The sequence below is a fragment of the Leuresthes tenuis genome, unplaced genomic scaffold (genome assembly GCF_036924035.1).
Source record: "Leuresthes tenuis unplaced genomic scaffold, fLeuTen1.0.hap1 SCAF_2, whole genome shotgun sequence".
NCBI classification, from domain to species: domain Eukaryota; kingdom Metazoa; phylum Chordata; class Actinopteri; order Atheriniformes; family Atherinopsidae; genus Leuresthes; species Leuresthes tenuis.
The window spans coordinates 12,100,595-12,113,570 of record NW_027325356.1 but is presented as its reverse complement, the minus strand read 5'-3'; the positions used below and the strand labels follow the sequence as shown (position 1 = coordinate 12,113,570).

Here is a 12,976-nt window from a genome sequence, read left to right as displayed (position 1 = left end):
AAAGACACACAGGGTGACCACAGCGCCGAAGGATTGCGCCCGAATTGAAAAACACTTTGACCACAAACATAATCCCAAAAGTACAATCTGCAAGGGCGGTTTTTGAGGCAGGAGAGTGTCTGCATCGTTTCTGGTAGGGCTCTGGAATCAGATTTACACATAAAAATCCAAATATCTGTTGCTCGTGTCAGTATTATTCATTGGTTTCAGGAATCAAGACAGAATGTCTGGATAGAAACGAAACAGATCATATATTTCCGTTGTGTCGTTATTATAGTTTTCTCATTTTAGTTTAAATGGAACATGCTCTTAAAATCCGATCTGTATCATACAACTTGAGCTCTAGGTGTTGGAATTTTCAATACTTCTGGAAGGTTTTACAGATTTTTAGTGCGTCACAATCAATAACCCAACGGCAATTAGTTTGCAGAGCATCATTTGTGTTTTAACACTATAGTGATCATCTTATTGCGTTTATCTGCATAGTTAGGCCAACGAGATGGTCTATAAGCAAAGCAGCTGAATCAAAGGGACTTTGACGGACCATGTGAATCTCTCTGCTGGGTTTGATCCTACAAATGACCTTTTAATTAACACAATGTTAAGTTAGTGCAGCGGCGCGCTACACAAGGGACAAAGCTGCATTCATCCCACGCCCCTGTCTCCTTGCTCGGCCTGAACAGTAACAAAGTGTTTGATGCCACTTCTGATTAAATGCTGACAATAGAGAGACGATGTCCCCTTTCATTCCACAACTAGTGGATTGCACTCACGTCTCTCCTCTGAATTATGACCTTCCACCAGCGCTGCATCGAGTCAAGATTCGAAACTTTGATCAAATTCGCATCTGCAAATGTCTTTTAATTGGCTGGTTGGACTATCAGCTCTATAAATAACATGACACAGAAGACGGAAGCTCTTGGAAAAAAGAAATTGTATTGTTAGAAAAAAAAATCATGAATGGCAAACACAGGAGAAGCTCACAGTTTAACACAGTGACAACAAAATTAAGAACAAAAAAAGAGAGAAAAATCCCAGTGTACACGCAAAACAGCGGTCAAATATAAGTCCGACAAGCTTTTCTCTTTTACATCAGGCAAAATGACACGAAGCCACAGTAAAAACAATACACACAACAAAACACTTAAAGGAGATACAAATCCAACAAATCAACACGTTAAATAATAAGCAAACAGACGACAAAACAAAATCATAAATACACAGAGAAATAAATAAGTTTTCTACACTACAAGATTGCCTTACACAAATCCGACCGTTTCCCATCGAGCCATTGTCGTGCTTTTGCATCTAGAATATTTTTTTTTGCATAAAGTCTTTAACACCATAAAAACAATGTTGTGCAAAATGATAGTCAAGTCCACAGTTTGACGGCTGTCACTGCAGCAGGGCAAGAGGCTCCCGTGGGTCATACTGAGGCCGCTGCTCCACTAACTGTCCTTTAGTGCATAATAAACCTCCCATTATTTATTGTTGTACACTCTCCAGTAGTCTGTTAGGGAAAATAAGAAACAACAATTAAAATGAGTTTGCACAATTTGAAGAAATAAATAGTCTTTTTAGAGAGGTACTTTAAAAAGTAGATACTTCCAGGCAAGTTCATTGCAACATGTGGATATTGAGTTCCATATTTTTAGTTTTTTTCTTTTGCAAATGGCATTTAATACAGTTCAAGTAAGATATTTTGAATAAATTACATTTAGACTGAATAAAATCTTAGAATAGGTAAAGTTATTTGTGAAGAAAAAATTGCATGTTGGAGCTTTTGTGTGTGTGTCATGTCTTCGCTGGTCCACCCCCAGTTCAGTGCACACTCTCACCTGCTTCACCTCTTCATGACTGGTCTAAATGCAGTGACCTTGTCATCCTGCACCGTCCCACAGGCTTCGCTGAGGTCAGATGAGTGAATCTCTGCTTTGCCACTAGAGAATCCTGCACAATCATACAAAAGCACATCTCAAGAAAGTTGCCCAAAGTAAAAGTAGGTAGAAAGTATTTTCATCATCTTCAGATATTTTTTTAGTGCAAATTACATTAAATACAATAAGGATAAATGTAACCCAGTTAGCAGTGCTGGTGTAGTCAACAGTGTGAAGTGCTGTGTAATTGTGCCCCTAAATTATAAAAATAAAAACTTGTTATCTGCAGCAGGTAAAGCACATGCATACCTTCAATCGAGGAGTACTGACACGTGTCTGTGAGTGCAGCATAGGATGAACACTGAAGTTGGAGGCCCTTGTGAGTATAGCTGCTTGTGCCATAAACTTTTGAGTGCAAGGCTGAGCTGTCGGGGAATGGGCTGTCTGCATTGATGACACTGCTTGAGTCATGGAGGCCTCTCATGGCCCCACATTGTCCAGTAGGAGCCCCAGAAAGTCTGGTGCTCTGTAGCTGGCAGTCCCCAGTTGAGTTTCCTGTCCTCAGCTCAGAGCCATGCTCCTGAGGGCTCAGTATGACCCCTGAAGCTGCCGTACGGGCCAGAGACCAAATCCGTGGCTTGTCTGATGCTTCAAAGTGAGACAGGGACAGGGTTCCTGCCGATGGACCAGTCAGAGAGGCTGCCTTGGAAACTGCAGGATCCAGGAAATCGGACGAGAGAGGGGGCAGGGTGGTGACACTTTTGATGGCACAGGGGAATGAGTGGAAGCTGTTAGTTAAACTCAGGTGCAGCTCAGAGCTGCAGTCTCTTTTGTGAGGAGCTCCAGATGCTGCCATGACCCTGTGAAGGTCCTGCTCATCTGCTGCCACCTTTTCACAGTCACTGTCCAGCTTGTCACAGTCGTCCTCATCCATGTCATCCAAGTCACTCAGATGCAGATCCTTCTCCTCTTTGCAATCACTGGAATCTGAGTGAAAGGAATAAGTATGTTCTGTATTGTAAAGTTCGGATTGGATGGACTTCTTTTTAACCCTGACTCTACTTTTTCATCCTTAATTTCTTTTTATGTAGCCACCATTGGCCAGAAAATAACTTAATACTATATTAGTAGTAAATAAAGAAAAGAAAAAAGTAACTTCATTCTACTATAAAGTAGACAAATAGTTACCTTTGGTGACACAGTCTTGGTCACTCTTGTTAAGGTCGTCCTTCCTGTCATCGTTGGCCTTATTCTTTGGCGACCAGGTCATCTTGTTCTCCTTCTTTAGCCGCCTCCTGGCATTGGCGAACCAGGTGGATACCTGGGTAAGGGTCATTTTGGTGATGATGGCCAGCATGATCTTCTCTCCCTTGGTGGGGTAGGGGTTCTTGCGGTGCTCATACAACCATGTTTTCAGGGTGCTAGTGGTTTCACGTGTGGCATTCTTTCTTCGAGCTGTGCCATTGAAGTCTACTGTCCCATATCTGGAATATGACACACACACATGAAATTGGACATGCAAAAAGTTGTCATTAGCGCAGTTGGTAAGCTATTCACTCAGACATTCTACTCCTGCTTCTCACTGTTTGAAATATATACAGCTTCACCCAATGTGGGGCATCAATATTGAGTTACACTCTGGCCTCTGGTTTGAATGCGACAAATCCCCCCAGTGAAGGATTGCTTTTACTGATAAGTAGTGGAATCCTTACTGACAGGTGCAAGGAGCACATAATGGGCAAACATAGATAGAACTTACCTGTCATACTGATATTGTCCCAGTGAATGATCGTATGGATAGTATGCAGCAGTTTGAGTGATTCCAGAGTGCAAAGTGCCTGTGCTGTCCTTAATGTCATATTGTGGATTCTGCAAATGAGACAAGCGTTTGTTATGAATTGAAAAAATTTTGAGTTTTGACTTCAAAACGTCTTATGAACATTTTAAAGATTTTTGGGAAACATCTTGTATTTACATTTAAGACATTTCTTGATTTTCATGCTCTCAAAACACAAGTAAATCAATCAAACTGAGAGAGAACTGAGGTAGAAACTGATTGGTCTTGAGAACTTTTCTTTAGATTTTTAAACAACAAATACATTATTTGATTTTGAAATTCTGTTATTTATGATCATATTTTTCTTTACTTTGATATTGTTTTCTGGCATATTATTGAACGGCAATTTCATCGTCATTAAGCTGTTTAAAGTAAGAGCAAAGGAAGAAAAGTTCCAGCTGCAACATGTCTATTTAACAAACCATTTAGTCCTCTATCTGCTCCGGCACAGTTATTTTTCAAGTAAACATTTTACCAGTGAATTAACGCTATTTATTTGCTTTATTCAAAAGCTGATGCCGTAACATTTGTTCTAATATGTTTGAAACAAAGCAGAGTAGGGGAGGATTGCTTTATCCGAAGCTCATTTGAGATTAGTCAAGGGTTTTTGTCCTCCCTCTCCTCTTCTCAGTGATATTTTTTGTTTTTACTTTCTTTGTTTTCAAAGTCTAAGGTGATAAGAATGATAGATGGATTAAACGGCTTGTCGAGACAGATATGTTTGCAGTGTGAGATAAATTGATAAACCCAGTTGATCGATCAACCCGAGCCCCCCTCCAATGCGCATCAGAGAAGCCCACCAGAGTAGAGTAGATAGCGGATGGGTCGGTGCTGTAGGGGAAGTAGTTGGCGTAGTTCTGGCTGGCTGCGGCCGCTGCGGCGTAAGGAGAGCTGTACATCCCCAACGCTGCGTTCAGCTCCGTCCGGCTGCTCGCCAGGAGCCGGTTCTCGTAGGACGGACAGCAGAAGGAGGCAGCGGCGGCGGCAGCGGCGGTCTGGGAACCGCCTGTCCCGTCAGAGACCGACCTGGAAATCGAATCGCAGCAAGTCGTACTGGGGTTTGCCGACACGAAAAACTGTATGAAGAGAACCGTGGATAGATATGGTCATTTGGCTGTTTCAGTTTTTACGTGGATGCCTGAGACAACTCTAAAGTGACAGTGAGCTATGCACTGCAAAATATATCTTTCTCAGCAAGTGTTGTGCTTCGTAAAACGAGAGAAAATGGGAGCTGGTTTTGTTTGTCTGTTTCTGGGGCACGTCACTATATCCATCACAAACAAGGTGTTAGCTTGCCCTTATTAAAGGTAAGTCAGCCTTCAGAGAATTTTTGAAATGAGAGAAAGTAGCTTCATCGGAAACAAGCGCGAAAATCTCTTCGCTGCCTTTCTGCATGATTTAACAAAAACGTGTAAATCTAAAACTTCATACTAGAGTAGAACGCGAAGATAATTGTTTTGTAGGGGGTATTAAGAGTTTTGCGCAATGTGTGCGTAAAGGTGACCTTCTACAGCATTTTACTCGCTGTAGAATTATAATTTCAACACAATAAAGAACAGTCAGAGTCAAAACAATCACCACCTGACTTCGAATTTAGATGCATTTAAATTGTGTAAGTGTTCTGCTCAAGACTGAAATAGCTAAAAGTTGTGTGATAACTTTGTTGTGCCAGGAGAGTAACTTCTGTCCCCTCAACGACGTGAACTTCTTTGAACTTGTCATTCGGAGCAATAACAGTTTCATTAAACGTGTTTTAAATGCTCTTTACTTTTTATAGGATTTCAGCATAATCCTATCCTATAGGTCGTATTAATCCCAACAGAAAGTTTGCGAGGATGCACAGCATGCGTAACAGCGTGATTACACTTCGCTGTGTGCAATAGGTGACATTCATCTCTATTGTCATCAGAAAAACACGTGAGTTCATTCATAATTCAGAGTAATTGGACACGGGTTCGTGTATATCGATATTTGGTTGAACAACAAAACCACCACGCGAAAAAAAGCTGCCAGTGCTGTCAGTGCAGTCGCTCAGTTATCAACGTTTCTTACAAAAGAAAAGTCCTCTGATAAGTGAAATGAAAGAAAACATGCAAAAGTCACTAGTTTGTGCAGAAGGTAGACTTAGGAGAAATAAAAACTGAGGTGGCTTACCTGTGAAGTTGCATTGTAAGGGTATCCAAACTGCGAGAAAGACATAGCTGCTTCTTTTGTTACCATCAGGAATATTCTTCACCCTTGATCGATTGCAACCAATTCTACTTCAAATCCACCGTCTTCCCCACATTTCCACGCACGGCCTTTCGCTCAATAATAGATGACTTCACTCAAAGGAGGAAGACTTTAGGCTGGCACCAGCTGCAGATTGTTTTATATGAATGAATAATCCCTCCTAGGGCTCAATAAGAAATTAAATTAAGCGTCATTAAGTGCCAAAAAAATGTTGTTGTGTTAGCTGAAGGAGGCTTAAAGGATAACGTAAGTCTTCCAAGATATGGACTCTGCTTGTGCTATTATTTGTGGCTCTATAGTTCTTTAGCATTCATCCATGCAAGGGTATCAGCGTGACGTCACTGTAATCCCGGAACGGCAGGGTACCAAGGATAGAATAATGTCTTTGCCAATCACATCCAACGCAGGGTTTTCTTAAGGTGCACTGTACACTTTGGTGCCCTGCTTTTCTAAGTGAACAACTTTTTCTGAGATATTGTTTCAGAAAATCTGTAACAACACAGCTCACGGAAGCTCATTGTGAAGTTGAATAAATCAGAAATGAAGAAACATTTTCCTATTTTGTCCGTCTTGTGATTTATCACATTGTTACTCAACAGGACACTGTCCAGCCTCCTGCAGTTTTCTGTCAAAAAAATGTAAAATACTTTCATCTCATTTACAGTTCATCATAACTAACGTTGAGGTGAACAATCACCTTTATACTTTCTTCTTTTCTTTTTTTTTTTTTTTTGCTCTCTCCTAACTTCTGTTCGCCTCTGGCTCTTTGACCACAGGTCCATCCCGGAGTTAATGACGATAGTGTTTCTATCTTTCTCTGTTAGAGAGAGGGGCAGTCCCAGCAGGAGCCGTTAGAGGCGTTTTTGGCAGGTCAATAGACCAGTGATTGATGCGTGCCTGGAGACCTACGTGACCATTACGCGTAATGCATAATTGTATCAATTAACAAATGGATACATGCCCTTGTTTAACCAACGAGTAACAGAGTGAAAATATGCTTTGGAGGTGAAATCCGAAGAGCTTTGCGTGAAAAAAAAAGAAAAGACACTCGAAGCCGTACTCCACAGTCTAATTAAATATCCGTGCATGGGGGCGACGACAATTGCGTTTTAACTGAATGATGCTCACTTGAAAGATGGGTAAGAAATAAACTGCCTCACAGTGAATGAAACTTGAAATAATTTTAAGCCTTATTAGATCAGCAGCTCAACCATCACTGGTGCTCTCACTCTCTCTTATAAACACAAACAAGTGCTGTGCCTTCTCCTCTTCCTCCCCTCTTGTGCTGAGCTGGCCCAGGCAGGGAGGAGGCGGCTCAGGGGATTTGTTGGCGGGATGGGGGGGTATTTCCACTATAGCCTACACATATTTGTAATGATAGTGACAGCAATGATCACTTCCAGAGTTATATGATCTACTTCTTTCTGGCTGTCTAGAGCAGTATAAGTTGTCCGTTGCCACGACTGATATCTTGTGCCAGAATCTGCCAGTGCCCCGAGTTTCCTAGACTGATGACTGGCGTTGACTCCCCATGAGATCCATCTGCGATTACGGGCTTTCTCTCCGAGGGGCGCTAAAGAGCCACGTGTAGGAGATCGAGATCTCCCCGTCTCAGATTCTCCACAGAGATAAAGTGGGCAGAGTGGTCGTGATCTAGGCTCCGGAAAGTGCCATTTTCAAATATATCTCACGCACACTACTCCTTTGGTCCGGGCAAGAGTTCACTGCTGCTGACAGGCAACTATAAGCTCCAACTTAGAAGTTGTTGGAAGGCCCTGGTCTTATGTTATTCCTAATGTTACCAAACTGTAGAAAACATTTCAAGTGCTTGAATTAGTAATCTTGTGTATGTTCAAGATAATCCTGCATTCTCAGTTTTTTTAATTATATGTTAACTTAGAGCCAGGCTTATTATACACAAACAATGTGATAAGTTAAAAATGATCCTCTTCAAACTAAATGGCACCTTTATTGTATCATAACTGCATGCAAGCAAAATAATCTCATAATCATGTATCTGAATGAGCAAAACAACATGGATTTGGATGTACTCAGAAGAGATCATACATTTTAAAAAGCCCTTTTTCTGCTCTGTGAAAGTGAAATTTCCTGATAATTAGAAGGTTTTCAATTTAGAAACATTATTTCTATCGTCTCAGTAACATGACCTCTATTGGTCTGAAAAAAATGTGTATTTCTGCCTGAATGCTGATGAAAATTTGAGTAACAGATATTACCAATAAGTCAAGTGGAACATTTTTAACTCTCCAATAACCATTAAGGAGGACTATTACCACTTAATAGGAGAATGCACAAATTCAGTTCGAACCATTATTACAGTCAAATGTGCCCATAAAGGAGGTTGAAACAAGTTAAATGTAATTGCATGCCAGTGGTCGATGCATTTTTACAAGGGCATGCATGATGGCCCAAGTGCATATGGACTCATTCATCCATAATGCATGTGCAGCAGTCAGTGCAGATCTCACCGAATAAGGCTGAAATTAGCACTAATTGTAATGGCAGACTGACCACAGTGCCCTTCCCTCTAACATGTGTGACAAGCCAAAGCCAAACAATTTCTTTACAGTGATCTGTTTGGACTAATCACATTAGCAGCTAAATGACTGATTCTATGGCTAATTTATTTTTTGTATATTGTTTTTTGCATGAAAATTCCTGTGGGCAAAGTCTACCATTTTAGAGCGTTAGAGTTCTTGGGGGTCTTTAACAGGCAGCAACAAACTTGCAATTTGTGGAAATACTGTTTGACCCGAGACTGTCTAAGTAACAACATTTAACTACTATCAGACAAAGGCATTCACCCTTCTTGTACTTGCACTCATGTTATTTGAGAGAAAAAGCAAGCCCAAACCTCTATTATATCTTGCTCTGACTGATTCAAGTGGTTACTAATGAGACTGAATAATGTGAAGCCTCACGGTGTAGAAAAAAAAAAAAAATCTGGAAAGGTTAAGTCAACACTCAATAGCTCCCGGCCCTATTCTCCTATTTAATACATTTCCTATGCTGACTTAATGAACCACACAAAGCCTCCCTGTTTTTTCATCAGTTGGGGGTAGCAGCAGTGTTGGTTGAGGTAGAGAGGGGGTGTATGAAATGGTAATAAGAGCAGAAAGATGAAGAGATGGAGGGAGAACCCTGAGTTGAACAGGGGATGGAGCAGCACCTACCTGGAGGTGTGTGATCTCATTAAAGCCAAATTGGTATATGCCAATAAATCCAAGGCACTTGTGATCTGGAATTATTACATATATACACACACATACACTGCATGCTGGCAAATGCCCCTCATGAAGAACATTATTAGTCCTGCTAAATTATCCAAAAATGGAAGGAAAAGTAATGAATGCTGGAATGAGAAGCAATAGAGGCATGAAGGATATGGTCACAGCAGTGGCCGCTTAACGCGAAAACAAACATCTCCAGGGATGAAGAGTAATTACAGGCTATGCAAGGAGTCATTAAAGCTTGATCAAACAGACACAAAAGAAGTAAGATCACTATGACATCATGACAATTGTCTCCATGAGTCAATCTGGTGTAAAGAAGAAAGGGATAATTGTATGTGATGACTGTACAAGTTTGATTGTTGTATAAGTAATGCCATTGTGGGTGTGGCGTGCTTTGATTTGTATCTTCAGCTTAGAAGACTTAGAAGTCTGTATTTTTGAAAGAGCATAATTACACATATATCCATTTGGTTTTGTTTTCCATAATTTAAACATGGATCTGTACATGCAAGGGCTGGCAAAATTGGTGTTTCTTTTGTTTCAATGTCACTTTGATTACTTACATTTAGATGTTTAACTCAAACAAACCTTTGGCAACAACTTTTGCTGGGAGCCGCCTCTCCCAGAAGCTCCCGAGGCCTCTGGGAAAAGGTGAAAGGGAAATAGACGTCTACAAAAGAGAAGAAGACAGAAAGCCATGAGTGCGTTGTTTTTGTGTGCTGGCTGGCAGAGTCCCCTTGAGGCTCTACTGTAAAGCTATCATCAGTGGTGGTGTCAGGGATTTGTAGCTTGTCACTGAGAGAGAGGGAGTACTGGCAGTAACTCTGGGAAATAACTGCTTATGGAGAGGGAGCCTGCCTCCCACAGCTCGTGTGAGTGAAGGTAACAGGGATGGCGAATGGGTGGAAGGAATTTGTGTCTGTATTTTTTCCCCTGGGTGTCTCGCAAGGTATGTGTGTGTACAGGTAGGCTCTGGCTGTATCATATGATGCGTGTATCCATGTGCTGTCTCGTGTGGAGGCCTTAGGCCTACAAAAGACCTATGTGTGCTCTTGTCAGCAAGTAATGTGTGTGCATGCCCGTCTGGGTGTGTCAGAAAAGCATCACATATATCCATGTCTACTTCTGCATTAGGTCTTCCATTTGGATATGGACATGATTAAATACGTATTTCCATTCCCCACCATTGAGGAATTTGTGTAGGTTCCCTCCCTGCTGCCATGCCCGTGTTTGCGTATGTGTGGTCTTCGCCGAGATGGCTGCTGACTTCAAACCGAACTTTCCCTCAAGGCAGAGGGCCAGCAGCAGCAAAATGCTGCTGTCAGGTAAATACATGTATCTGCAAAACAACAAGTTCTCTGGTATGATGGATGGAGGGCTAATTTTCTCATTGACAACCATGTATTTGTGAAATCGCATTCTGGCAACTGACCAAGTTACAACTGCCTGAGGGTCATGAAATTTACTCAACTCATAAATGATCGCGTCAGTGTTTAAAAGAAGGAAGAAAAGGGAGACGAGAAAAATTGGAGTTACATGGTTTCCGTCTGACTGCAGCTGCTAAATCCACAGCAGCATTGTGGCCTATCTCTTGGGCCCACAGAGGCAGAAAGACAGTTCCTATTACTGTCAGTCCAATTACCGGCCACAGCGCCAGCCACTGCTGTCAACGCCAGACAAAGCATGGTATGTATCGGCATCTTTCCTCTCATGTATAGCCATAACCTCCAAGCAGGGGATCTTGAATGTTGAGCAGTGCGGCTTTAAACTATAAGCAAATGGTTATCAACATTTAATTTAATCCTTTGTTGTAAATTGGCCATTATGTGAGGTCAAGAGTTGAGGAGAGGAGGAAATGAGCAAACTGAATGAGTGTGACAGACACCCACAGCACAATCTATATGGATCGCAAACTGCTTTAAGATACATACACTGACAACAAGGAAAAATAATGAAAAAAGCAGTATGACACAATAGTTGGGATAGTTTCCTTGAGATTTCATCTGTTCTTGTGGCAATCTATTACACATATAAACATACACACCTACAAGTGGGGAAAGTGATGAGAAGTGGTCTAAATATTGAAACACTCTCCGCTGAAAGTGTCTATGGAGCTGCCCCTAATGTTGCACCACATGGAGACAGAAAAAGACCCAGCCCCATCTGGTCTGGGTTCAGTCTGGTTTACTGCAAAATGGTGCCAATACAAATAGCTGAGCTTGATGTTTGTTTGCATAAATTGTTTTGAAAGGCTTCACCAAGAGTTTTTTGTGTGGATTACGGCAGGGAAGTTATGGAGCCAGCCGTAGCAGAATAATCCTCGCTGAGCTGACAGTTAGATTTGCTCTTCTTTAAAACTAAAAAAAAAGATTGTTTTGGATTTTTTTCTTCCCTGTTGCTGGCATTGAGTTTGGACGGTGAACTTTTATGCAGGCGTATGTGTGTGCGTGGAACGTGGGTGTATGATGATGTAGAATGCAAAGCTGCTCTTTTTTCCTCTTTGGCATAGCAGTGTCAATTTTGATAATGTCAATGTAGCATTAAACACATGCTAAAAGTTTAGTTGAAAGTTCAGAGGCCCAGTGCAATGTAAGGTAAATGTCTTCTTCCTAAAACCCTCACATATCCACTTTGATTGTACTCCCATAGGTCAATGGAAGGAAAAAGCCAATTACTGCTGTAAGATGAATTAGTCCTGTATTCCATGTAAAATTATATTGTAAAAGGCACACTTTTTGGTTTGATTGCTCACATTCTTCTTGAGAAAAAAAGAACCTGCAAATAACTGGAAGTCATCACCACTTGTAAAAAAATTGACCTAATAGATTTCATGTCCAGCTAAGTGTGCCAGCTCAGCACTAACTGGTACCAGACTCATCTTTTTCCAAGCTGCAGAAATACTCAAGTCTCAGCCAGAGCCTCGGGTAGGATGGAAATCACAGTTCGACCAATGGCATTACAATCATTAGGGCCCTCTGTTCTTCATTTTCTACTTAGCCAGAAGAGGTCCCTCCATGGTCGGCTCCCAACTAGGTCCAGATGCAGCCAAAAAAAAGTTATATTTTTTCACTGTAACATTTTCTTTGTCTTGAGCTTTACATTGTCAGACTGCAAAGTGAGAAAAGATATATTTTTGCATCCATGGACAAAAACCTGCTGTTCATGGATAGGTCTAGTTTCAACAAATAGATAAAGGATCCACAAACTCAGCATCTAATGGACAATACCTATTGAACGTATCTTTCCCGTGGACTCTATTAAATCAACAAACTGTCTTGAAATTTTGATGACTTTTTGAATGTGAATCTGAGTGAGCAGTGAGCAGAAAAATGCATTTGGATGGAAAACCCAGCCTCACATATGTATAATCTAATGCTAACCTGCTTAACATTATACTTTTTGTCTCTTAAAATATCTGTCTTTTAAGACATTTTCCTTTAATTTTTCTTTATGAGCTGTGAAAAATATCCCTTTTCTCTTTCCAAGCTTCCATACCGGAAGTACCTTAAAATTAAAAAAAAAATAGGGGGAAGGAAATAGTGGGGCTCCCTCAATTCATCTAACTTAAAAGCAGATGTTACATGGTTGCCAACATCAGAAGATCCTGTTAACTTTAGAGAAAGTGAAATCATATACTTTTGATTATCCTTTTTACTGGTTTATATAAACAAGCTTTGAACATGTTTGCTGAGTGAACCTTGACCTTTGCCTCATAGCTAATAAATCAACTAATTACCAAAAAAAAAAGAAAGAAAAGACGAGTAATTTCTGATTTT

General features: G+C 40.9%; 1 protein-coding gene across 1 annotated transcript; it reads right to left on the bottom strand.

The window, feature by feature from the left end:
- Window positions 1-879: 879 nt before the first annotated feature.
- Window positions 880-6,200, bottom strand: irx6a (iroquois homeobox 6a). The gene is made up of 7 exons (XM_072381210.1): window positions 5,869-6,200; window positions 4,515-4,790; window positions 3,637-3,746; window positions 3,066-3,361; window positions 2,187-2,864; window positions 1,839-1,950; window positions 880-1,510 (listed from the first exon to the last, which is right to left on the bottom strand). Exons 1-6 carry the CDS (start codon window positions 5,932-5,934, stop codon window positions 1,844-1,846), a joined length of 1,533 nt encoding a protein of 510 aa, XP_072237311.1. The 5' UTR covers window positions 5,935-6,200; the 3' UTR covers window positions 880-1,510; window positions 1,839-1,843.
- Between the last annotated feature and the right edge of the window lie 6,776 nt (window positions 6,201-12,976).

Bases quoted from the DNA above. Each gene is read 5' to 3' on its own strand.
- irx6a (XM_072381210.1), bottom strand. From the start codon at position 5,934: ATGGTAACAAAAGAAGCAGCTATGTCTTTCTCGCAGTTTGGATACCCT. The intron at 4,791-5,868 runs GTAAGCCACCTC...CTCTTCATACAG, and splicing joins CTTACAATGCAACTTCACAG to TTTTTCGTGTCGGCAAACCC. The intron at 3,362-3,636 runs GTAAGTTCTATC...GTCATATTCCAG, and splicing joins GGACAATATCAGTATGACAG to ATATGGGACAGTAGACTTCA.